Source organism: Dendropsophus ebraccatus, chromosome 5 (assembly GCF_027789765.1).
Source record: "Dendropsophus ebraccatus isolate aDenEbr1 chromosome 5, aDenEbr1.pat, whole genome shotgun sequence".
Classification (NCBI taxonomy): domain Eukaryota; kingdom Metazoa; phylum Chordata; class Amphibia; order Anura; family Hylidae; genus Dendropsophus; species Dendropsophus ebraccatus.
The window spans coordinates 27,690,028-27,713,681 of NC_091458.1; the positions used below are offsets into that span (position 1 = coordinate 27,690,028).

The 23,654-nt window shown below is 40.6% G+C and overlaps 1 protein-coding gene across 11 annotated transcripts in view; it reads left to right on the forward strand.

Moving 5' to 3' along the window:
• The window catches only part of TENM4 (teneurin transmembrane protein 4), an 890,102-nt gene that overhangs the window by 775,498 nt on the left and 90,950 nt on the right, over positions 1-23,654 (forward strand). For all 11 annotated transcript variants that reach the window (XM_069969727.1, XM_069969733.1, XM_069969734.1 and 8 more), the window contains 2 exons: positions 6,314-6,528; positions 6,652-6,862. In XM_069969727.1, coding sequence (XP_069825828.1) covers positions 6,314-6,528; positions 6,652-6,862 — 426 coding nt within the window. The remainder of the gene's footprint in view (positions 1-6,313; positions 6,529-6,651; positions 6,863-23,654) is intronic.

The following is a 23,654-nucleotide window of genomic DNA, read 5'->3' on the forward strand; positions in this document are numbered from 1 at the left end:
GTGAAGGTTGCCGTGTTCGTTATATATAGCAGCTGGTTTAATAAAAAATGTGTAGGGTAATATCTGACACTTAATACTCAGGTAGACTTAACCTGCCCGCTCACTGGTTCTTTATAATCCAAACCAGACGCCAAATTTCCTGATCTCATAAATAAAAGTAATTTGAATGTCAAAATGAATAGGTCTCCTGCTGTAATATATAGTTTTTATTAAACTGCAACTCCTCCATTAAAACCATAAAAAAACAAAAAAAAAAAATCAAAGTATGGATACCTCTCTTTTTAGAGGTATAGTTTCTATGAAGGCGGAGGAAAGATGTAGCTGAGCTGAGTTGGTCAGAAGTATAAGAGATATGAAAGCTCATGGGCAAGGGAGGGATTTTGAGTAATACTGCCATATCACCCCTGCTGTACCTAAATAATTCAACCATATGGTACCAACACTGCTCCATAGAGTATGCTTGTATAATTACACCATATTCTGTATACATAATAGTGCCATCCAGAGTACGAGTAGTAGTGACATACTGGGTCTTGATAATTCTACCATATACTACTAATACTCATACAGCAAAAACATATCATTGTCATTTAGTACCAGTATAATACTGCCATATTGTGCCTAATAGTTTTTCTATACAGTGCACACAAGCGCTTAGATACTTGAGACATGCAATAAATAGATAACAATGTCACTCAGAGCCAAAGTATAAGGGTACTATTACATAGGCCAATAGGGGCCCCATAATAACGGTAAACGAGCGCCGATCTGCTAGATCGGCTCTCTTTTATGGGGCCTATTACACGGCCCCATAATCGTTTAACAAGGGCTGCATGGACATTGTTATCGATGTCCTTGCAGCCCTTGCTTAAACTGCATACATTACCGCTCTGGGGTTATCCAGCAAAAATCTTTTTCTTTTAAACCAACTGGTGTCAGACAGTTATATAGATTTGTAATTTACTTCTATAAAAAAAAAAATCTCAAGTCTTCCCATACTTATTAACTGCTGTATGTCCTGCAGGAAATGATGATTTATTTTCAGTCTGACACAGTGCTCTCTGCTGACATCTCTGGCCGAGAAAGGAACTGTCCAGAGCAGCAGCAAATCCCCATAGAAAACCTCTCCTGTTCTGGACAGTAGAGAGCAGTGTGTCAGACTGAAAAGAAAACATTTCCTGCAGGACATACAGCAGCTACTGTTGAAAAGGCTTGAATTTTTTAATAGAAGTAAATTACAAATCTATATAACTTTCTAACACCAGTTGTTTTGAAAGAAAAAGATTTTGGCTGGACAACCCCTTTAAGGGAAAACATTACAAATAACAAATTAAACTGCTATACAGTTTCTATATATTACTGCCATTTATGGCCAAATAATAGCACTGCCATACAGTGCCCAGTTTTCCAAAGTTCCGCAGTAAGGAGCATTGGAGTTAACCGTTCATGATGGAAACCAGCTTGTTGTGGCCAAAACAGTTCAGTGCCAAATCCAGCTGTGCTACATTTGTACATCCGTCCACATTTCAAAATATTTCCAATGCTACAATGAATTGTATATAATGGAGTAGAGTTTCCCTCTGGATTTATGTCTGCAGGACTTGATGATATCAGGCTGGATTAATACTAGTGGTTGTTAAGTCAGGATGTCTTCGATGCTCGGGTGGTAGCTCCTGGCTATTTGTTTTTTTTGCAAGAGTAAACTGAAATGTGCCATTTGTGTTTTATTCAGAAATGTGAGCGGCTTTGGCACAGAAATTACATGTTTGCATTAGTGTCACCAGCTCTGTGAAAATAACATTGTCATCAGCCGAATAGATGGGAACTGACATGCCCAGCGTGCCACCGCAACCTATGTGTATGCCTGCAGTCGTTCCTGTATTAGAGTAGTCGTGTTCATTTTTATCTTATTGACGGGTGCTGGTGAGATGGAGGTTATATACCCTCATCATGTCTGAAGTTTCACATTGTGAGTTTCTGTGAATCCCTGTACATGTAACTCCCTAGACCTAAAGGGCAACTTCAGTCACCACTAATATGAACATCAATTGGCTCAGTAAAACATTTAAACTAAAATGCAGTTTTTGTTCTAAATTTAGAACTACTATAATACTACCCCCAATGTATGAGAATATAACGATTATAATACTGCTCCTATGTACAAGAATATAACTACTATAATACTGCTGCTATGTACAAGAATATAACTACTATAATACTGCTCCTATGTACAAGAATGAAACTACTATAATACTGCCCCTATATACAAGAATATAACTACTATAATACTGCTCCTATGTACAAGAATAAAACTACTATAATACTGCTCCTATATACAAGAATATAACTACTATAATACTGCCCCTATGTGCAAGAATAAAACTACTACAATACTGCCCCCTATATACAAGAATATAACTACTATAATACTGCCCCTATATACAAGAATATAACTAATATAATTAACATCAGTAGATACAGTAGAGCGCACTCACCGTGTAACTTGTAGATGTGATTCTTTATTTCATGTAGATATTCATAAAAACATAGAGGAGGGAGTGCAGGTCGACGTCTATACAGCGAACGACCGTTTTCGCGTCACGTGACGCTTCTTCCGGCTGTGGTCGTTCGCTGTATGGATGCCAACCTCCCCTATGTTATTATGGATATATACATGAAATAAAGAATCACATCTACAAGTTACACGGTGAGTGCGCTCTACTGTATCTACTGATGTTTATGCATATTGTCTTGGACTTCAGCGCATGGGTATATCGTGATTTATACTGCTGAACGCTCATAGTATACGTGCCTTATCCTGCAATACTCCAGACCGAATTGCTAGTGTGGTGCTGGCCCCTACCATCTCTAGTTGGTTGTATAACTACTATATTACTGCCCCTATGTACAAGAATATAACTACTATAATATTGCCTCCTATATACAAGAATATAACTACTATAATACTGCTCCTATATACAAGAATATAACTACTATAATACTGCTCCTATATACAAGAATATAACTACTATAATACTGCCTCCTATATACAAGAATATAACTACTATAATACTGCCTCCTATATACAAGAATATAACTACTATAATACTGCCCCCTATGTACAAGAATATAACTACTATAACACTGCCCCTATATACAAGAATATAGCTACTATAATACTGCTCCTATATACAAGAATATAACTACTATAATACTGCCTCCTATATACAAGAATATAACTACTATAATACTGCCCCCTATATACAAGAATATAACTACTATAATACTGCTCCTATATACAAGAATATAACTACTATAATACTGCTCCTATATACAAGAATATAACTACTATTATAACTACTATAGTACTGCTCCTATATACAAGAATATAACTACTATTATACTGCTCCTATATACAAGAATATAACTACTATAATACTGCTCCTATATACAAGAATATAACTACTATAGTACTGCTCCTATATACAAAAATATAACTACTATAATACTGCTCCTATATACAAGAATATAACTCCTATAATACTACTCCTATATACAAGAATATAACTCCTATAATACTGCCCCCTATGTACAAGAATATAACTTTACATTACATTGATTGACATTCATACCATTGTTTGGGAATGGTAAATGATATTTTCTGGCCCTTAGTTTAAAACCAGCCATTATACCGGGGAGGATCCCTATACCTTACTGTGTACAATTTGAATCCAAATATCTATTAAAATATTCATGAACCATGTTACAAAAATATTTTTATTTGGAGGAATTTTGTGCATTCTCCATAAATATTCCACTCACGCAGGACAATTATGAATGAAGCGCTATAGTCCTGGTACATTGTAACCATGTACCTCTTGTCTTGCAGTTACATCTAACGTCCCCGTACCGGGCCCCCTACTGACTCATTAGTGACGGCTAGATCAACAGAAAACAATGCTCAGTCCCTGTTTGATTTTCGAGCAGACAAAAAGATATTTAGATCTTTGCTTTAAAATACCAGGCGATAAATAGCGACAGTGTTCAGTTCCCTTCTGCATTGTCCCCCTCCCCCCAAAGACTGAAGATGAAGAAGAAAAAAAAGCCAATTCGGTAAGATTAAAGAACAATGAGAAGAGAAACGACTCCAAAGAACAACCGAGGACAAATGTTTTTTCTTTTTCTTTTTTTCCCCCCTAACACGTGGGAGCCAAATTAAATTAGATTGAAAAATAAGATTAAAATGAGGGTTATTATAGAAATGTTGATTAGAACGCCACATTAAGGTCTGCTATTGTGTCATTATCTAAATAGAAATCTCTGCTTTGGCTCCTTTCAATCAGAAATCACCCAGAGTCCCTTTTATTTACAAAAAGATCTTTCTAGAACAGTGTGAAGAACGAACCCCGTCGTGGCTGGCGAGACTTGCGTCTTTTGTTGATGAAAATCATAACTAAGAATACAAGGAGGGACAATTAGAAGTATCTTATAGACACCCTCCCCTGTACGTGGTGATCACTAGAGGACAGTAGTGATTGACGTCTAGAATTTAGGGGGGGGGGGTCTCATATCTCACAATAGGGTCAATCCTGATTACAAAAAAAAGTAATGTGACCTCAAATAACTATGTCCATATAAAAATCAAGAATTTAAGACAAAAAGGAAAAACATTTCATTGGATCTTTGGAGTGCATTCACACTGAAGAAAACAGGCGGAGTTCACTTGGAATCCCGGTTGCCTCAGTGTGTCAATGAGATGCCTTACGCGCCTCCGCTCAAAGAATTGACATGTCAATTATTTGAGCGGAGATTGTCGGAGAGTGGACACGCATGAGGCATGGCATTGACGCCACTGAGTTCCGCCTGTTTTACTCAGTGTGAACATACCCTATTCCAGGATCCAAATTATTTCATATGTTGTTGGTAGTGTTGAGCTTGATGCTCAACCAAGCACCTTGTGGTGCTCGGGGAAAGGTGGCCATATACCTTCAATAGCTGATCACACAACCATCGGCCTTCATTTATACCTATAAAAAAAATTTGTTCAAACCTTTGTACATTTTGTTTAAACATCCCTTCAAGGGACGAAATATACAAAAATGAGAACAAAAAAAATGTAATAGGTTAACCAAGCACCCTCTGATATGTCAAGCAGGGGGCACTTGGCTAAATGCTCGAGTCTCCCATTGATTTCAATGGGGTTGGTTACTTGTGTCTAGCACTTCAGCATTGAAAAATACTCAACTTGAGTAATGAACTTAATTAAAACTAGTTGTTGGTAAACATAAAAAAAATGTTACCCTCCAAGTCCATTCCCCTACAGTTCTCGGTCCTGCCCTTTCAGGTCCCCTACCAATCACTGCTCGTTTCAACTTCTGAGACTTTGATATCACGGGAAGATGGAGATGGGTCACTGCTGCAACCAGTTATTGGCTGTGCGGGCATTTGCCTTTGATGTAGCAGTGAACGGTGGGCAGCAGGGGAACAGAAGCTGGACTGGGAGCTGGGGGGAACCCGCCCGCAAGCAACATACAGTATTCAAAAATATTAAAACCCCAGAAAACTTCTTTTAAGGCTAAACTTGTCCTTAGTCCTTAAAGGGGTTGTCTTGCTAAACCAACCCTTCTCCATAAGGCCTATTAGAGGTATCATTGGGGGGCAGGGCACAAACCCCATATGCAACAACTGAGACCCAACATGTGGTGGTCATCATTCAGTCAAGAGTTTGAGAAGGCTCATCTGGGGTTATCAACTCATTGTCATGATTGCCGTCTTTTATAAAAGTTGTTGTCTTGATGAGACCTTAACAGACATGGAAGCTTCCATGGCATCTCATTGGCCCAACCTTGGGCCAGAGGAGCTGCTATCAAGAAATCACTGGCCTAAGGAACTGTTATGTAGCTTGTAGTACGGTATTGGCTCAAGTATAATGCGTGTGTTTTATATGACAATGTCCTCTTTAGCAGATCCAATGGTTGCCTGCCCTATCCAAAAGTAGACCTCCAACAACATAGTAAACAGAACACTGCTCGTAGCCATGTAGCACTCTAGTGTAACATTCAGCTGTTTGTCTGGATGTCTTTGACCTTATGGGTTTTACCTTGACTCCTGTCAATTTAGCTGTCATATCCCATGGGTCAAGGTTTTTCCTTTCTCCAATCTGTCACCTGTAGTTGTACTTTCATTCAACCTTCTCCTGACCGCTGTTTTTTTAACCTCAGTCGGCAGATCTGTCATTGTTCACTTGACATTTCACATTTATGTTGCTCGTTTTTGTAAAGTGACTCATGTTTTTGGTTTATATTTCGTGCAGGAAAGCATAGCAACCTTTTTCCCGATGACAGCTTTATTGACTCTGGAGAACTGGATGTTGGTCGGAGAGCAACACAGAAGATCCCTCCTGGCATATTTTGGAGATCCCAAGTTTTCATAGACCACCCTGTTCACCTCAAATTCAATGTGTCTTTGGGAAAGGCGGCACTTGTCGGGATTTATGGTAGACGAGGGCTCCCTCCATCTCACACGCAGGTGACAACATAGGGCATGTCTCATGGGAAAGGGGGGTTGTTGAGTCTATCGGCTCTTCACATATGGACATAATAGTTTGAAGATGCTTAAATATATGTTCATTTTTTTATGCCTTTACTTTAGTTTGATTTTGTGGAACTTTTGGATGGAAGACGTCTGTTATCACAGGAGGCCAGAAGCTTGGAAGGTCCTCAGAGGCTACACAGGGGGGTGGTGCCTTTAACAAGTCATGAGACTGGATTCATCCAATATTTGGACTCCGGCATCTGGCACCTGGCATTTTACAATGATGGCAAAGAGTCTGAGGTGGTTTCCTTCCTCACAACTACTATTGGTAAGTTCTTGTTTTACTATTCAAGTATATTTTTGAAGAATTCTTGTCACAAGTCTGTTTCAGAGGCCCAGGTCCAGAGGCCAACCTGAATTATACTGGCCAACAGTAAGAACTATCATGGGCCTCACAAAACACAGTAAAAAAAATTGTACCACCATGAGTGATTGGGAATAATTGTTATATTTAATTTTTTTTTATTTTTTTTTTTTGGGGGGGGGGGGGGTAGGTTGGGGCTTGATAGGTTAAAGCTTTAAGTCTCAAGGTAAGTCATACAAATTGACTTAAAAGGAGAAGTCCAGCCAAAATAATAAATACAGTGCAGGCAGGGGGTGCGGGAACATAATAAAGAATCAACACTTACCTGTCCCCGTGCCCTAGCAGTGCCACGTCACAGGCTCACTGACCACCACTAGGCTCCAGTTTCTCCAGGGTTAGTGTTGTCACAACCCGGCCGGAAGCGCCTGCTCAGCCAGTGAGTGACTGCAGCGGTGTCCCATTTTGTCCATGTTTTTGGGATGGAGTTGGGGCCTCAGCTATCACACCACCACGAATATGTTTGGTATCCCATATGGTTTGGATCGGGGATTACAATGTGAAATACTGATATCTATTTAAGTCGAATTGGGATTTGGCCAGTGTTGGCCAGGATGGCAGCCTTCTTGAAAAAAAACAGCTCCACGCCTGTCTTCAGGTTGTGTGGGGTTCAGCACAACCTTCAAGGAGCTGACCTGCACATAACCAGATATAACAAGCCGTCTTTGGGAAAATGCTGCCATGTTTTTCTAATCTGTTCCTGAACCTTGTCAGATTTCTGATCATGTGCCCTTAATGGTTGATTTGTGCTCAGGAACGTCTCTGGAGATGTGGCTATATCATTGTGTGATGGAGGCCGTAAGGAGGAGGCAAAGGATTGATGCTCTGCTGTCTCTCAGTCGGAGGTCACTGGTTTCCTTTGTATATTTAGTTTCACTAGAGTGACCAGCAATGATATAGGATGGTCAAGGTTCCACGAGAGCATGGGAATGAGCACCGAGGACGTGTGAGAAATCCCAGGCCCGCTTCACTGTCCTCTGAAGAAATGCAATATGTGGCTGATATAATATATTGGGGAGCGGACTGTGCACTTCATTAATACCACCGACCAGGAGCATTAATGGAAAAAAAATATTTGTGATGTCCTAAAACCACTACTATAGCAGTGCCCTTATATCACAAGCCGCGTATATACATGCCATACAGTAGTTGTGACAACCACATATGTTGTTGTTATTATTATTATTATTATTATTATTGTCCTCATCCGTGAATACAGTGGGTATATAACAGTTTCACGGATTTCAGTGCTCATATAATAGTACCAGGACATCAATTGACATGTAACAGAACCAGTGACATATGTATAAAATAGCACCAATGTTATCAGTCTGTATATGATAGTACCATTGACATCAGTCTGTATATAATCGTACCGGTGTCATCAGCCTGTATATTGTAGTACCAGTGACATCAGTCTGTATATAATAGCAGAAGTGACTGTATCTGTATATTATAGTACCAATGACATCAGTCTGTATATAGTAGTACCAGTGACATTACGCTATGTTCACACAACAAATTTTTTCGTATTTCTGCGTCCATTGCCGATTGCAACAAAGGCCGTAGATAAAGGGGAAGTCCGGGCAAAATAATTTTAAGATGCGTTATTGCCCAACAAAAGTTATGAAAATTACTAATAGACACTTATTATGGGAAATGCTATAGTCCATTTTCTCTGCACTTACTACAGCATGGCGTGTTCAGGTCTCTGTATTTAGTTGGTGATGTCACATCACATAAACTGCCAACTACTGTTGCAGCGGTGGGACAGACTGGAGCAGCAGGTGTCGGCAGTTTATGTGACGTGACATCACCAACTTTACAGAGACCTGAACACGCCATGCTGTAGTAAGTACAGGGAAAATGGACTATAGCGTTTCCCATAATAAGTGTCTATTAGTAATTTTCATAACTTTTGTTGGACAATAAAATATCTTAAAATTATTTTGCCCGGACTTCCCCTTTAATAGGAAAAAAATACGTTGTCTATTTGTCTATGGGATCCCGACCGGAGCGCATACACATCGTTCACGCTCCGGCCGGGATCCCTTGCGGCGCCGCAAACAACTGACATGTCATTTTTCTGTGGCTGCTATTCAGTGAATAGCAGCCGCAGAAACCCATGTCAGTGCACACTATGAAGTGACCGGGTCCGGCCGCTCGCAGTGGGAAGTTCTGATGCCAATGTCATCAGCCTGTATATTGAAGTACCAGTGACATTAGTCTGTATATTGTAGTACCAGTGTCATCAGTCTGTATATAATAGTACCAGTGACTGAATCTGTATATACTGGTACCAGTGTCTTCAGTCTATATATTATAGAATCAGTGTCACCAGTCTATATATTATAGTACCAGTGACATCAGCCTGTATATTATAGTACTAGTTTCATCAGTCTGTATATTATAGTACCAGTGTAATTAGTCTGTATATAATAGTACCAGTGACTGAATCTGTATATACTGGTACCAGTGTCATCAGTCTATATATTATAGTACCAGTGACATCAGTCTATATATTATAGTACTAGTTTCATCAGTCTGTATATTATAGTACCAGTGTAATTAGTCTGTATATAATAGTACCAGTGACTGAATCTGTATATACTGGTACCAGTGACATCAGACTGTATATTATGGTACCAGTGACATCAGTTTGTATATTAAAGTAGAAGTGACATCAGTCTGTATATAATGTTACCAGTGACAGCAGTCTGTATAGTATAGTACGAGTGTCATCAGTCTTTATATTATAGTACCAGTGACATCAGTTTGTATATTATAGTAGCAGTGACATAGTAAAAAGAACAGTTTGGCCTCTCCGCTCAACACTACCAGTGACCAGTCACCCAATGCCCATATAATGTCCACATATTCTGACATTATCAGCCACATTAGTGCCCATCCATCAGCTATAAATAAGCTTCTATACAATGATACCAGCCATATCAGTGCCCATTCAGTTTCAACCAGTGTCTTTATGTACGTACACGCCATATCATATAATACCAGATAACACAATGGTCATTATTATGCGCAACAGACGATGCAAAACATATTCCAGCAGATAATCTCACGTCTGTCCGTTCTCGGTTTTATTTTTAGCTGTGTAAGTGTAAAGCGTTTTGGGCCAGTAACGTGCATGGAGCGGCTCACGTGAGGCTCTGGGGCGTGCTGCGCAGCCAGCGAGGACATAGTTGACCAGATGCTGTACTGGCCTAGGGGCAGCTCTGTACCAAGCAGCCATAGTCAAAGTCAGCAGATTTGCTTTCAGATCTAGACCATGAAGAGTCTCCGCAATCACAATACACATTTCATTCAAAGGCCTTTGAAAAAACATTTGGGATTGAGCGGCTGCAATGAGAGTTTACATACTGCGCTTGCTATGTCAGGCCGGGCCGCCTCTGGGGGGGGAGGAACTAAAGCCATTACCTAAGGCCTCAGATTGGTTAAAGCCCTAGATATGCATAAAGTTTTTGTAAAAAAATTAAACTAAAAATTGCAATCTATCTAAATGTGTATATATAATATAGTACTCTTAAAGGGTGTATTGGGTGTATTGTCTTTTTAGGGTCTTAAAGGGTTGTGTCTAGGCATTAAGAGTTGCTGTGAGAGCCATTCCATCTTACTTGTCTTTGTGGCCTTCTAAAGGAGATTGCCTATTGGTTTTAAGAAGGATGAATGCACCAAAGAGCAGTGCAATTCAATGGGTACCTTTACTTAGTAACAGATCATCCATATACATGAAGGCCCAATTCTTACGTAAAGGAAACAACAGCAGCTAGTGCAGAGTTGGGCTATGTTCACACACTGTCAAAATGAAAGCTGTTAGTGGACAGATGTCATTTAAAGGAAAATACCGGCCGTTTTTATAAAATAACTGGTATTTTCCTTGAAATGACATTCGTCTAATTGGCGTGTGAACATAGGCTGAACCTGTAAAGACCATCTTAGTTCCGGAGATTTGTAGAGTCCCTGAAGTGATGAGCATTACAGCAGTTAACTCCTTGTGGTTAAAGAAGTACTGACCTCACTGGCGGTCCACAAAGAGGTCCTTGAGCACATGATACCCTCTAAGACTAGGGGTGACACCAACATTCTTCTTGAAGGCCATAGAAGAAATGTGTGACACAACTAGTACACAGGCTGTATCTATAAGTTCATCACAAGGACTGGTCTTGATCCTATGTTTTCCTGAGTAGGCCTTGGCAACCAACTTTCTTGTCCTATCTATACTAGATACTGTACTTCTATTGCTACTCTTTATACTAGATATTCCATACTCTACCTGAAGACTAGCACATAGCCACTTGGGCCACCAGTAGGAACATCCTTGCCCATAGGGGCCATCTTTAGAAGTGTGCTTTATTGGCAGTCCACCATGAGAAATGTCCCTTTTCCTTGGAACCACCATAGTTCCAGGTTGTAATCCATTAGACCATATGGGGAATATCCACAGGCACCACCTAATGGCAGGTGCTTGTGGGCCAACTCAGTATAGATGCTTGCCTACGTAGTTTAATCTTATATGTATTTAAATGCAGACAGCGTTCGCATTGCTTTGCCGTGACTTCTCATGCGTCCTAGCAGAGATGTGAAGACCATTGTCTATACACCCCGCACGCCCAAAGCCTGGACAGATACTATACCGCTGCAAGGAATTTCCCTTATGGGACCAGAATTTCTGCTGTCTTCTAATGGAAACTGTGACAAGGTCGGCGAGCATTACTTCAGCCCAGGAACAATGTGACAAAGTCTCTACGCTGTGCAGTTGCTCTGTCACCACCAGGACGGTTGCGTCGTGAACGATGTCTCTCTTTGTCATGCTCATTTTTACAGCTGCTGGATTCCTCTTTAGACGTCTTTGCAGCATTTAATGGAAGTGTGTGGGGGAGCGCAGACGCTTTATGGTGGGCGGATGATACAGAAACCGTCAAAATGTTTATTATCCTGCTCTGTATATAAAAGAATCATGGGAAGTAGATATCCAACAATATAAAGTGATCTGTATCACACACACTAAAGGCTTAGATACATGATAAAATACAGCAGTTTGGCAAACAAAATCACATAATAGATAGATACTTGAATCAGCTCAACAGCATGTATAACTCATTATGGGTTTAGATACACTAACTCATCTGACAGTATCACACATGATTGGCTTAGATACAGTATCACATTTCTGCTATCCCATTATTCGCTGTGTTTATTTTTCATGGTGCAGCTACACTACAGATAGGTGAAGGAATTATTGAAGTCAGTTGGAAAAAATCTGCTACTAAACTGCAAAATGTGAACATACCAATAAATAAGGTTACTGGGTAAAGTGCAAATGAGCATGAAAAGTGGACGCAGAGCCCTGAGTGGGATGCAAATGTTGGGAGGTATGTATACATGATAGGCTTAGATACACTGGAGCTAAGAGTATAGCATATGATGGGCTTAAATACACTAAATTAGTATATAGTATCACACGAGAGGTTTAGATACATTAGCTAAACAGCATAATAGATATACTCACATATATCACACATAAGAGGCTTAGATACATCAGTGTATTATTTGCCTGGTTCAGCAGAAGGCATCATACATGATGGGTTTAGATACAGTGTCTCAACTGGGAATATCATGCAAGATTTCATAGATACACTAGCTTAGCAGTATCATGCTTCATAGGCTTAGATACACCTACCCAGCAGACAGTATTATGCTTCATGGGCTTAGATACATCTGCCCAGCAGACAGTTCATGCTTCATAAGCCTAGATACACAGTTCAGCAGACAATATCATTTTTCATAGTTTTACATATACCAGCTCAGCACACAGTATCATGAATGATAGGCTTAGATACACCAGATCTGCACGTAGTATCACACAAGATAAGCTCAGTTAAGTCAGCTGATTATGTAATAAGGTTATACACCCTCTCAGTATCACATGAGATCCGTCACTTGCTATTGACCTTGATGGCTCCCTATAATTGTTCTGCCTCTATGTAACATGGCACCGGCTTTGTGTAATAATGAGGGATGTACTGGCTGCAGGCGGGACTCTTATCACCCTGTGCCCACCTGAATGGGCCAAGACATGACAACTATGTTCTTGGCTTAAATATTTTTCCTTTGAAATCCGTCCAGGTACAGGGTCCTATAGTTATAGTAGATGAGTGTTACACAGGCTGTGATACCTAAGTGCATCTAGGAAGGAGATCAGTATGTGGACTTGTGGTAATGTTACCATTTGGGCCCTGTGCCACAGTATCAGAGAGGTGTTAGTTCTGCAGGGTCAGGGCCGCGTGCCAGCACCGCCACCGCCGCTGTAAGTCATAGCCCTTCCTGAGAGGCTGGAAATAATGCGGGTTTTATTTACCCAGAAGAATAAAAGATCATATAATATACAGTGAGATTCCCTCTCGGTGGAGGGGCGGAGGGGATTTATAGGCCTGTGCTCGCCTGGGCTTCGTGTCCGGGTCTGGCGCACAGTCCGATCTTGTTCTATTTCACAGAACATTTGTCATTTTCAAGTTATACGCTGCTGACATTGTTTTAGTGCTGTTTCTACGATCGAGGCGAAAAGATGAAAGAAAAACTCTCCCTCTGGATGACTTTTACGGCGGCCCGTGATGGCTTTTGTGACAACTTTTGGCAGATTTGCTTATTGTTTATGGAGCAGTAACTCTGGGGAATGGCGCTGTCATATGTAGTAGCAATGTCTATGTAAATGATAGATGTATTACATCAGCTTATCCTAAATTCTTGGGTTATGAATAAAATGCAGAGTTACAGTAAAGACTGACACTATTCTGTAATATAACACTGTTTATGTTACGCTTAGATATCCTGGCTGAGCAGGCGGTATCGCATACGATGGGTTTATGTATGGTGGGACAGCTGGCAATTTCATGAAAAATATTTTATACCAAAAATCGATGCAGGTCCGCAGAAAACACGCCAATCGGATGCACGGTCCTCTCGGGGTTCGGCTCCCAACCCCAGTATTACACAGAAGAACAAAAGGTGGAGGACAGCATCATCTTCAATCAAGTGCTAAATATTTATTGTGCCAATTCGCATAGTACAGTGCAACGTTTCAGCTCCTGAAACGTTGCACTGTACTATGCGAATTGGCACAATAAATATTAAGCACTTGATTGAAGATGATGCTGTCCTCCACCTTCTGTTCTTCTATGAAAAATATTTTAGATACACCAGCTCAGCAGACAGCATGGATATTCTAGATCAGCATGCAAGATCACAGATTATATGCTTAGATACATCAGATTAGCCAACAGTATCATGTGATAAGGTTACATACACCATCTCAGTATTACATGAGAGCTTTCTGGATTATGAATAGAATGCTACAGTTTAACTAAAGATTGGTGGGAAATATAGCTCTCTTCATTTTCAGCTCTGCCAATAACAAGGCTATAGTTAAAGAGACTCTGTACCCACAATCTGCCCCCCCCCCCCCCCAAACCACTTGTACCTTCGGATAGCTGCTTCTTTCCTGAGGTCCGTTCAGCAGGTGATGCAGTTATTGTCCTAAAAACAACTTTTAAATTTGCAGCCCAGTGCCAAACGGGAGTATCTGTGCCCTAACTTTGCACCACCACTCCATCCCTCCTCCCCACCCTCTCCACCCTCTCCATCATTAGGAATGCCAGTGGAACATTTTCTCCATGCTGAACACTGCACAGGTGATTAACGATCCAGCCCATGTGCCGGGCTGACACAGGTGGAGAATAGGAGGCAATCTGTCTGGAGCTTTCCTAATGATGAGGAGGGTGGGGAGGAGGGACAGTGCAAAGTTAGGGCACAGATACTCCTGTTTGGCACGGGCTGCAAGTTTAAAGTTGTTTTTTTAGGACAATAACTGCATCACCTGCTGAACGGACCCCAGGACAGATCTTGGATTAAAAGCAGCTATCCGAAGGTATAAGTGGTTTGGGGGGGTCAGATTGTGGGTAGAGATTCGCTTTAATAAAACAGCTGTGTTCATCCTGATCTGCCTGGTTCATAAATAGAATGCCATAGATACACTGAAGACTGACACTAGATAGGAATTTGTGTTCTTTCTAAACTACTTGGTTCATAAACACAATGCAAGATCTACAATAAATATTAGGACCCAACTGTGGCCAAAATAGACCATCAAAATGGCAGCAAATAAGTTTTGTAATTTATTTTTTTTGCCCCCCTGTGAATAGGATTGTATGGTGGCAAATGCAGGGCTCAACTCAATTAAATCACTATCATCAGTGACTCTAGCTTTATTGCCTGTCACAATCAGAAATCATCCTTCATTCTTATCAGGAACTCAGGCTATAGCTTTATCCTTCCACCATGCTTTACACCACAGCTCTGATTGTTTATATTGGCAGTTCAATGTGCAGAAAGATGATTTTTATTACAGCGAAGACAGGATGATCATAAAAGAGGGAAAAAAAACTGCCCATACGGGGAGGAATATTAGTTTCAAATAATTTTTCTGCTCAATTCTTGCACCAGGGAGGACTGGCTGAACTGAGCTAGATATACCTCCTACGTGGAATTTGGAATTATGGGGATTAGATGCAATTAACAAGCACTGACTGTAAGAAAAAATTCTATACATAAACAACGGAAAATAGAAAAAAGGGCATAAAAAACCATAAGTATGTCAGATAGTAACATTAGATTGATTTATGAGACAGGCGATCATCCTCCTGTTCTCTGAGCACCAAGATGGGAGGGGGTGTGCTGAGATGAGGAACTGGATAATAAGTATGCCCCCCAACCCTCAGGGGTAAAGATGAGTCGTGGGCTGAATTGATGAGTGCGCTAAGTGGAGTAACGACTGGATATATTTCGCCTCTTTGATGTAGGCTTCACAATGAGGAGGAACCCGGATGCTTCAAAGGCCAATCCAGTCAAGGATTCACACCACCCATTTTCCAGAATCCCTTGGTGCCATAGTTAGGGGTTATTAAAATATTCCTTTTTTCTGTAGGGTATTTTATAGAAACCAGCAAAGGCTCCATCCATCTTTCATCGCAATGATTCTACGTACAGCAAACCAGATCTCAGCAACCTTCCCGGCCACCAGTTTTAAAATGATTTACCAAAAAGTCTTAATGGACACACAAGGGGGCCAGTCTACCCCCTGGAGTTAGCATATCAGGCTCAATACAGACCTCATAAAGAAATGCAGATCCCAGACCAATCGCTAAAGAAATACTGACCACAGACCATACATAAAGAAATACAGACCAGAGACCTTCGTAAACAAATGCGGACACCAGACCAGACCGTCTAAATGAATACAGCCCCTAGACTAGATCCTTTAAACATATAAAGACCCAATCCCCTTAACGAAGGCAGAAGGCACATCAAACCACCTAAACAAATGCAACCCCTAGACTGGATTTCCCCTTTAAAGTAACACATGACCACCATTGTAGTTATTATTTTTGACATGTTGCTGGTCCTCGCCTTTGGTGGTGCTAACTGCCCCTTGACGCACTCTTGAACAGTTATTCATTCAGGGTTTCAGTCAAAGATTAGAGCAGAATGACTCATCTAAAATGAGTGATGGGGGTTCGAACTGATGACCTTCTTTACTGAGGTCCTGCGTACGTTGTGCCAACTACAAGAGATAAAAGGGGGGGGGGGGGGGGGAACGTGACCGCCTACAAGCCCAGATTAGATTTTACTGCCTTTGTATGTCTACAATAAAAAACAAAAATGACAGTCTTTAAAATGCCATCTGCTATTTAAGTTGCATTTCAGACTTCTGGGGCCTGACACTCGCGTCTGTTTCCTGTCACATACTCCATGCACTAAAAGGAAGCTTTAAGAAACATTAGATTGATCTAGACTGTAATGTTCTAAGCATCGAAACAATCAACCAGATGACACAAGGATGAAAAGCCCACCAAAAAAAAAAAAACTGCTTTTAACCTGCTAAAATGATGAAAACTGTTGATGAGCCGAGCTAGGCCTATTACATAGGAGCAGGGGTACTCCAGACATGATAGGAGTTGTAGTTTTGCCACAGCTGGAGAGCCACGGTTCCCTACCCCATGACATAGGGCAATATTAGCCTTTTCACCCCATAACACCCCTTGTAATGGGACACTTATAAAGTTTTGGTATAAAGAGAGTACCCCCCCCACACACACACACACACACACATACACACACACACACACACACACACACACACACATCCACACAATGTTTATATGCACTAATAATGGGTTGTCGCCCACCTTATTACAAAGGCCTAGATTTTTTTTTCTCCACAGTACCTCTTCATCACTTCTCAAGTGTCAGTCTTGACTGTAACCCTGGGTATTATATTCCTCAGAATGGGATGATTTGGGTTAATGCTGCAACATAAGGAGACTGCATTGAACTGGGAAAGAAAGATGAAATAGAGAATAATGGGATTGTCCACAATACTAATGATTTATGGCACCTAATAAAATAGTAATAAAATCCTACTAATAATATAAGGTACTGGGGTTCTGAACCATCTGCATAGTAATATTTTTCTCTTGCATTATTATATCCCACAATAGCTCCATAAATATTCTCCCTCCTCTGCATTGTGTACAACTAGGCCCAAGCCTGCCGTAAAGTGTCGCCATGGCAACCATTGATGTGTGGTTCTGCATTGTAAGAGCCTCTTTCCCTGCAGTAGCGTTTGGAATAAAATGATAAGCTGCCATATTAAATGGATTGTCAGAGAGAGGGAATCAGACATTATACAAGTGGCCTCAGAAATAGTATTTACTGAAGGAGTCACTAAGCTGTGAGATGTCATATATATACATCAAACATTGCCGCCATTCAGAGTCACCTAAATATTACAGTGCTGCTTATAATAAGGTCAAGTGCAAAAAGGAAAATAAATATGTAATTACATATCTAAGGAATCCCATTTCCACCTATCTTTATCCCTAACAGTCTTTGATTTCTGCCCGCCTGCCCTGAGACATCATGTCTGGCTTCATTTTCCTTGTCTGATGCAGAAATGTACTAAGGCTGGCAGTGTTATATGGCTACGGGGGCACTGAATATAGCTGGCTGTGTTATATGGCTCCGGTATTGGCTGTCAGTGGTATGAGGCACTGACTATGGCTGGCATTTTTATATGGCTCTGGATTATGGCTGGCATTTTTATATGGCTCTGGATTATGGCTGGTATTTTTATATGGCTCTGGATTATGGCTGGTAGATTTATATGGCTCTGCATTGTGGCTGGCAGTGTTATATGGGCACGGAGTACAGCTGGCAGTGTTATGGAGGTGCTGACTATAGCTGGCAGGGTTATGTGGCTCCTGATTATGACTGGCAGTGTTATAGGGGCATGGCGTATGGCTGTCAATATTATGCAGACACTGATTTAGGCTGGTAGTGTTTTATAGGGGCGCTGATTATGGCTGCCAATGTTATATGGCTATTGATTATGGCTGTCAGTGTTATGGGGGCACTCATTATAGCTGGCAGTGTTATGGGGGCACTGATTATGGCTGGCAGTGTTATATGGTACCCTGATTATGGCTGGCAATGTTATATGGCTATTGATTATGGCTGGCAGTGTTATGGGGGCACTGATTATGGCTGGCAGTGTTATGGGGGCACTCATAGCTGGCAGTGATATGGGGGCACTGATTATGGCTGGCAGTGTTATGGGGGCACTCATTATAGCTGGCAGTGATATGGGGGCACTCATTATGGCTGGCAGTGTTATAGGGGCACTGATTATGGCTTTTTAAGTGGCACTGATTATGTTTGTGGCATTATGGGGGTCCTGACTATGGCTGTCAATATTATGAGACAATGTTTTTTAATGTCAATATTGAGGTGGCGCTTTTTTTTTTTTTTTTACAGCTGTTGATGCTATGGGGACATTGTATAGGGCTGGCAATGTTTTAGGCCCCTTTCTACTGTTGACAATGTTACGAGGGCACAGAATGTTATTGGGGGGGGAGGGGGGGTCTTTGACTATATGGCCAGTGTTTATGGCTAACAATTTATAGAGTTTTAGGCGGTGGCTCCTAGTTTTATGTGATTACAGACACAGTTGTGGGGTAGAAAGAAACTGTGGCTGGAAATGGGGCAATAATTATGGCTGACATTGGTCTGTGACACCCTCAACACCTACTGTAGCCCTTTTTCCTGTGAGTACTTTATAGTTTCATTGCAAATAACAAGATGCCTGAATAGCTGCTCCTACACTGAATGCAACCTCCATAAATCCTATGGCTATACGCATAACTTTATTCACACTCCCCCTATAGGGCTGACCCATCATCTGTATTGCTTATATACAAGCGCCCTGTGTTGAAATGTACATTACACTTGGTTATCCTGATAGAAGGATGAAGAGATAAAAGTGATTTGCGCAGTAAAGAACACAGCCGATCCGGGAGCTCAGGAAATTTGTGCAATAAATTGGATAAGTTAATAGCTCTGGGATTAAGTTAAAACACTGAAAGGATGGCGGCCATTATTTACCAGCAGCTGATACAACCGCGCACCCAGCAAATTATACCAGCGCCTGGTTCTGTGTGCTGAGGCGGCATTATTTTACTTACCAACAAATTCAGTCAAAACAGCCGCCTTGCAGGGCCTAGAAATTATAATATGAGAATAATAAGCAATTTTTTTCCATTATCATCCCTGACTAGGGAGATTTTTTTTCCCATAAAAAATCTACTTTTATGTACGAATAAAGATTATATAATGTTTTTAGTTATGTCTACAGACCAGTACATCTCCCCTCCCTTATATAGTGTAAGAGCTATGATCTGATGTCATCTATTCTGTATTCACTGGACGGTATTATAGTAGTTATATTCTAGTACAGAGGGGGCAGTATTATACTATGTTATATTCTTGTACGTAGAGGGCAGGATTATAGTATTTTATAGTCTTGTACATAGGGGGCAGTATTATAGTAGTTATATTCTTGTATATAGGGAGCAGTATTATAGTAGTTATATTCCAAACAAGGAGAAAAAGAAGCTTGCACTCACCACAAAAAACGCTGCGGTAATGATCCGTTTATTCAGTCTCGATAGACATAAGTGGGGAGGGGAAGTGAAGGCAGGGGCGTCTGATGGCTACAGCCGTTTCACGTGGTTAACCACGCATCATCTGGTCAAAGCCAAATTTACTCCACAATTTACAATTTGTAAATCTACATGAAATACATGTAGATTTTAAAACATGATCTTGAAAATCATAATTTATTTTGATATTGAAGACCCCCATAGCTCTGCCAGGTGGGATCCTACGTGATGGTCCCGATCGCCGCTGCTGGCCGACGCCTTTCGGCTATTGATTTTTAATGTGCAACATTTGCAATGGAAACATGTAATCAAAGCAGAATGCAACAAAGAGAGGTTGATCAAACGGAAAAAGCATTAGCGGAGCTCACATCCTCCTCTCCATAACCCTTCACATGAGTGGGTAAATGGTGCAGATACCCTGCAAACATCAATGTCATTTTCACATATTTTTATATTTCCACTCACAAGTTGGTGGCTCATCTGCGGTTTGTAAAAATAATTTCGTTTTTTTTTCCAAAAAAAAAAAATTCTATTCCTTTGATCTGGTCAGGTTAATGGGGATTGATTTGGCTCTGGATAATCTTCCTGACACTAAAAGGTGGTTTACATCAAAGCTGGGAGAGTGCATTTGTTAATGAAATCCCATTTGTCATTAACATTCCTCGGGCCGAGGTGCGGGAGAGATGTTACTTTGTATCCAAAACCTCTCTACGGAAGGAATAAAAAAAAACAATAAAGGACTAAAGAACTAATTGCTTTTCATTTTTAATTTCTAAAATCCTTTTTAATCAGCGCTTTTGTTCAGTGCACTTTTTTTTTAAATACATTTGGATTATACTTACCAGGAACATTAACATCTCTACAAGATATTGCCGGCGTTTATGGAATGTACTTTGTAGCCAATTTGAAGCACAGTTTGCCAGCGCTGAATGGTTCTTCTTCCAAGGACAGATTTGTTAACAGCTCTGGGGCTCTCGGGGTCATTGGACTCCCATCTGTACGTAGGTTATGTGATTTGTGGGGGAATTGTTTGCTGTTATTGAAAATAATTCTGGATATGTGTATTATAGGAAAGATTATAAAGGATGGTAACATGTTTTATTGGGCATGGTGTTTATGTGCAAAATGGCTTGTTTTTTGTAAGTGCTCTTATTATCGTGTTACAAAAAAGAGCACAAATTTCATATTTTGTGCTTCTGTGCACATATATATGAATGTTATTACTATACTATTGCCCATATGTGGATGAATATTACTACTATAATACTGCTTCCCATGTACAAGAATATACTATAATACTGCTCCTATATACAAGAATATAACGACTATAATACTGCCTCCTATATACAAGAATATAACGACTATAATACTGCCTCCTATATACAAGAATATAACGACTATAATACTGCCTCCTATATACAAGAAAATAACTACCATAATATAGCCCCTATATACAAGAATATAACTACTATAATACTGCCCCCTATATACAAGAATATAACTACTATAATACTGCCCCTATATACAAGAGTATAACTACTATAATACTGCCCCCTATATACAAGAATATAACTACTATAATACTGCTCCTATATACAAGAATATAACTACTATAATACTGCCTCCTATATACAAGAATATAACTACTATAATACTGCCTCCTATATACAAGAATATAACTACTATAATACTGCTCCCTATATACAAGAATATAACTACTATAATACTGCCTCCTATATACAAGAATATAACTACTATAATACTGCCCCCTATGTACAAGAATATAACTACTATAGTACTGCTCTCTATATACAAGAATATAACTACCATAATGAGGGATGAGCGAACTTTTGAAAAGTTCGGTTCGATCCGGCGAATTTCGTGAAGTTCGGATTCGTACGTACCGAACCTAAAAGGAACCTTGCTATAACAGCTGAGTAATTGGAGCTACAATAGTTGGAGTATGATAGGGCATCCAACGTAGAAAAGGTTTCCACAGCTCCTTATAGTAGTGCAAAATTCTTTATTGGTACATTCAAGGTGAAGTTAAAAACTGGTTAAAATCGCGCCCACGCGTTGCGGAGGCAACCCTCCTTAATCATGGCAATGTATCTGCTACAAAGATAAACCTTATATAGTGTGTGGGATGTACCTTATACCACTTGCTCCTCCCCTTCAACGGGAGGAGGGAGGGAGGGGGAGGGGAAAAAAGGGGGGGAGGAAAGGGAGAGGGATGGACGGGGGGGAAGGAAGATGCGGGCAGGGAAAGAAAGGGGGGGGAGGGGAAGGGGAGCGGGAAAAGGAGAGGGGGGGGAGGGGGAGGGAAGAGGAACGCCTCACAAATCAATACCGGAGGGGTATGGATGCTGCATAGTAAATAGTAAATAACAAGTAGCACATAAGTAATTACTGTATAGTAACAGAACAAGTAAATAATAATCCGTTAGAGTATACTGGAGAAAACAACAGAAGTAACAAAGATGACAAGAGTAAAACGAGAGAAGAGAGAGATAACTCTAGTCTTGATATCAGAGAAATATACATGTAGGAATCAGAAAATGTAAAATAAATCTGTTTTGAGATTCATGCCCTGGGGAAAACGTGTGGCCAAATTCAGGATCCAGTATGCTTCTCTTTTTCTAAGGAGCTTAGCCCAATCTCCACCTCTTGGGGGTTTTTTCACTCTTTCTATAGCTATTATTTTAAGGGTACTGGTGTCACCCATGTGACATTGGTGGAAGTGTCTGGATAAACCAGACATGGATTTGGTCCCGCAAGGCACGGTTGTGGAACGAATGTCTTGCATATGTTCAGAGAATCGAACCTTTAATTTTCTGATGGTGGACCCTACATATTGGACATGGCAGGAAGAACATTCCGCGAGATACACTACGTGGGTACTGGCACAATTAATGAAGCTCTTGATGTTATAAGAGCTTCCCGTAGTGTGTGACAAAAAGGAATGAGTTTTGACTGAGAATGTACACATTGGGCATCTGGGGGCAGCACATCTAAAAAAGCCGGTCATGTTGAGCCAATTCTTGTTATTCCTGGCTTGGTAGTCAAGATAACGTGTTTCGGGTGACTACTGTGTGCATGTAGTATCCCGTTGCCTGCGGAGGGTTTTCTGTATAATGTACTGGTGATTTTTCCCCCCTCCCAGGACAATAAAACATCTAGAAAAGGAATAGAATGAGTTTCGTGTTGGAAAGTAAATTTAGGATTGAGTGTATTGCCATTGATGTAGTTAACAAAATCCTTGGCTCTCTCAGCATCGCCCGCCCACACTAGGAGGAGGTCGTCGATGTACCTGCCATACCAGACAATGCAAACACATGATGCCCCAGTTTCCAAAAACCCCCGTATTTCATGCCCTACCTAAAACTCATAAGGGGGTGTTTCCCCCACCCCTTATAGCCCCTATATACAAGAATATAACTACTATAATACTGCCTCCTATATACAAGAATATAACTACTATAATACTGCCTCCTATATACAAGAATATAACTAGTATAATACTGCCCCCTATATACAAGAATATAACTACTATAATACGAACTGGAGAGAATGGAACGGCTGCACATCCCATCTATGGCTGATACTAATGCCGCCAGGCCTATATTAAA